The 2,897-nt window shown below is 36.0% G+C and overlaps 1 protein-coding gene across 1 annotated transcript; it reads right to left on the reverse strand.

Moving 5' to 3' along the window:
• Positions 1–1,821: 1,821 nt before the first annotated feature.
• LOC139848959 (uncharacterized mitochondrial protein AtMg00810-like) lies at positions 1,822–2,408 on the reverse strand. Its single transcript, XM_071838638.1, has 2 exons — positions 2,264–2,408; positions 1,822–2,156 (listed from the first exon to the last, which is right to left on the reverse strand). The coding sequence occupies exons 1-2, from the start codon at positions 2,406–2,408 to the stop codon at positions 1,822–1,824; spliced, it is 480 nt and encodes a 159-aa protein (XP_071694739.1).
• Positions 2,409–2,897: the final 489 nt, after the last annotated feature.

A 2,897-nucleotide genomic window follows, 5' to 3' on the forward strand; every position in this document is an offset into this window, starting at 1 on the left:
GAATGAAGTCTGGTCGACCACCTTGAAAAATGAAGTGGTCCAAGTTAAAGGGGTGGTCGACCATATTATTGGTCGACCTAATGGTGTAAAAAGACAATTTTTTTTTAAAAAAATGTGTATTTTGAACGAAAGTTTTTTAAAAAAATATATTTTGGCGAATATCCCTAAATATAATATACAACTAGACTAGAAGTAGGGTATACAAAAAGGGCTAAACATACAAACATACGCTAGCCCAATATGGACACAAAAATTTCATTCCTCGTCCCCGAAGTTTACATTAAATTTGACTCCATCTCCTTTTTCTTTTTTTGGACATTCCTCGTCCCTAATGTATCACAATTCTACATCTCTTGTCCTCCCGTCTAGATTCTGTCAATTTCAGCCGTTTGTTAAGTCATGTGCAAAGTATGTGAGGGTAATTTGGTCTTTTATTTTATTTATTTTCTTAATTATTTAACTTATCTTTTCACTCTCATCCTCATCATCTCATCTTCATCATTCCCAAATTAAAAACCCTCATTTTATAAAATCAAACAAATCAAATTATAAATGTGCAGATGTGAACTAATCATTGAACGCTCCAGATTTGAAGAATCAAACACCAGTCCAATTGGTGTTCCTCTTATGAAATATTAATTCGATTAGCCGCCGTTGAATAGGATGAATAGGAGGACACTAAATTCATATTTAAGGACACGCTTAGCGATTCAGGAATCACAAGGGATTATCTCATACTTTGGGAGTTTTGTTATTGAAGTGATTAAATTTTAATTTCACTGAAGGAATATTTGATTGGCTTCTCATTCGGTGCAGTATAAAAATTTAAAATAATTAGATAAATTAAATTTAAATTTAAAATAAAATAATGGTAAGTAGGTGTTGTCAAAGGTGGAACCGTAATATATTGAGGTAATTGGACAAACAACGACGTTTTTGATACACATATGTAGCTAGTTGGCTGCATTGTTTTGCAGCTAACATTTTCCCTTAGATGATTTCTGAAAGAATTAGACTGTGTGTCTTGTTTATTGATTTCCATTCGTTTATATAGATACAAAACAAATCTTCTCGTATCTTCCTCTAACAAACATTCCAACATATTAGGAATGGATACACTATACAAACATTGACAGCTATACATAAAATCTTATACAAAATTAATATAGTTGACTTGTGATAGAATATATACGGCTATTACTCCCCCGCAGTCGAAGCCTTCGAAGGAGATACGCAGAGACTGGATCGGAACTCGTCAAACAGGAGTCATGGAAGACCCTTAGTGAAGATGTCGGCAATCTGATAGCGTGTAGGGACGTGTAAGATGCGAACTTCTCCTTTTGCTACTTTTTCCCAAACAAAATGTATGTCCATTTCGATATGTTTTGTTCGTTGATGATGAATAGGATTAACAGAGAGATAGATTGCACTTAGATTATCACAGAAGACGATAGTTGCTTTGTTGATGGGACAATGCAGTTCTAGAAGAAGATTGTGTAACCAACAAGATTCAGCTACAACATTTGCTACCCCACGGTATTCAGCCTCAACACTGGATCGAGATAAAGTGGTTTCTCGTTTAGAAGACCAAGAAATTAAATTATTACCAAAGTATACACAGTAACCGGAGGTGGATCTTCTAGTGTCGGGACAACCACCCCAATCTGCATCAGTGTATGCGATAAGGTTGGTGGAGGAAGATCGCGTAATATGTAAACCGAGTTCTAATGTCCCCTTTATGTATCGAATAATTTTTTTTAACGCATTCATGTGGACTTCTTTTGGATCATGCATATGTAAACACACTTGTTGGACGGCGTACTAAATGTCCGGTCTAGTAAATGTAAGGTATTGTAATGCTCCTGCCAAGCTGCAATATTTGGTGGAATCGACATATGGACGTCCCTGTTTAGCGCTAAGTTTCCGATTGGTATCTACAGGTGTAGAAACCGGGTTACAATCTATAAGAACTGCTCGTTCAATAATAGATTGCGCATATGCAGTTTGATTCAGGAACAAGCCATGAGAGCTTCTGCGAACAGTGATGCCTAAAAAGGAATGAAGTGGACCCAAATCCTTCATTGCAAAATCTTTTGATAATAGCGACAGTAGCCGTAATCGTAGACTAGTGTTTGAAGTGGTTAGCACAATATCATCTACGTACAAAAGAAGATATGCAATGTCGTTTCCGTTATGGTATATGAACAAAGAGTGATCACATTTACTGTGAGTGAAACCAATGGACTTAGCATATTCCGCAAACCTTTGATACCAAGCACGTGGTGCTTGTTTGAGTCCATAAAGTGAGCGTTTGAGGAGACAAACATGATTTGGAAAATTCGAGTCTCTAAATCCATAAGGTTGATGGATGTATACTGTTTCATGAAGGTTCCCATGCAAAAATGCATTTTTGACATCAAGTTGATGGATTTCCCACGATTTAGAAAATGCATATTAAGAACCATTCGTGTAGCGACCCGACAAAATTGTCATTGACGGCGCCGTCTACTTAGGTCCCGTTACGTGGTCATAAGTCTTTAAAACAACGTTTGACCAAAAGATATGTCGCATTCATTTCAAATGTAAAGATTGTTCAAAGTTTACAAGAATAGTTCCACCACAAGTTACGTTACAAAGTTATAAGTACAAATGAAACTTATGCGACACAATTTAAAAGTAGCCAAAAGACGCTCCATGTATGCATATATACTCGACATCCAATGCAAGTATCAAAATAATGAGCGGAAGCATGTATCATGTATCGTTCAAGGACCTGAGAAAAACATAGAAATCTGTCAACGAAAACGTTGGTGAAATCATAGGTTTAAGTAAGTAAGTACAAATGAACCACAAGATTTATAACATTTCAATAATAGTTAACCATTCCAAAAATTTGT

The sequence above is a fragment of the Rutidosis leptorrhynchoides genome, chromosome 5, assembly GCF_046630445.1.
Source record: "Rutidosis leptorrhynchoides isolate AG116_Rl617_1_P2 chromosome 5, CSIRO_AGI_Rlap_v1, whole genome shotgun sequence".
Taxonomy (NCBI): domain Eukaryota; kingdom Viridiplantae; phylum Streptophyta; class Magnoliopsida; order Asterales; family Asteraceae; genus Rutidosis; species Rutidosis leptorrhynchoides.

Coding starts and splice junctions, on each gene's coding strand:
- LOC139848959 (XM_071838638.1), bottom strand. CDS start 2,408: ATGCATTTTTGCATGGGAACCTTCATGAAACAGTATACATCCATCAAC. Junction 2,157..2,263: donor CCACGTGCTTGGTATCAAAG/GTTTGCGGAATA, acceptor TTTTGTACGTAG/ATGATATTGTGCTAACCACT.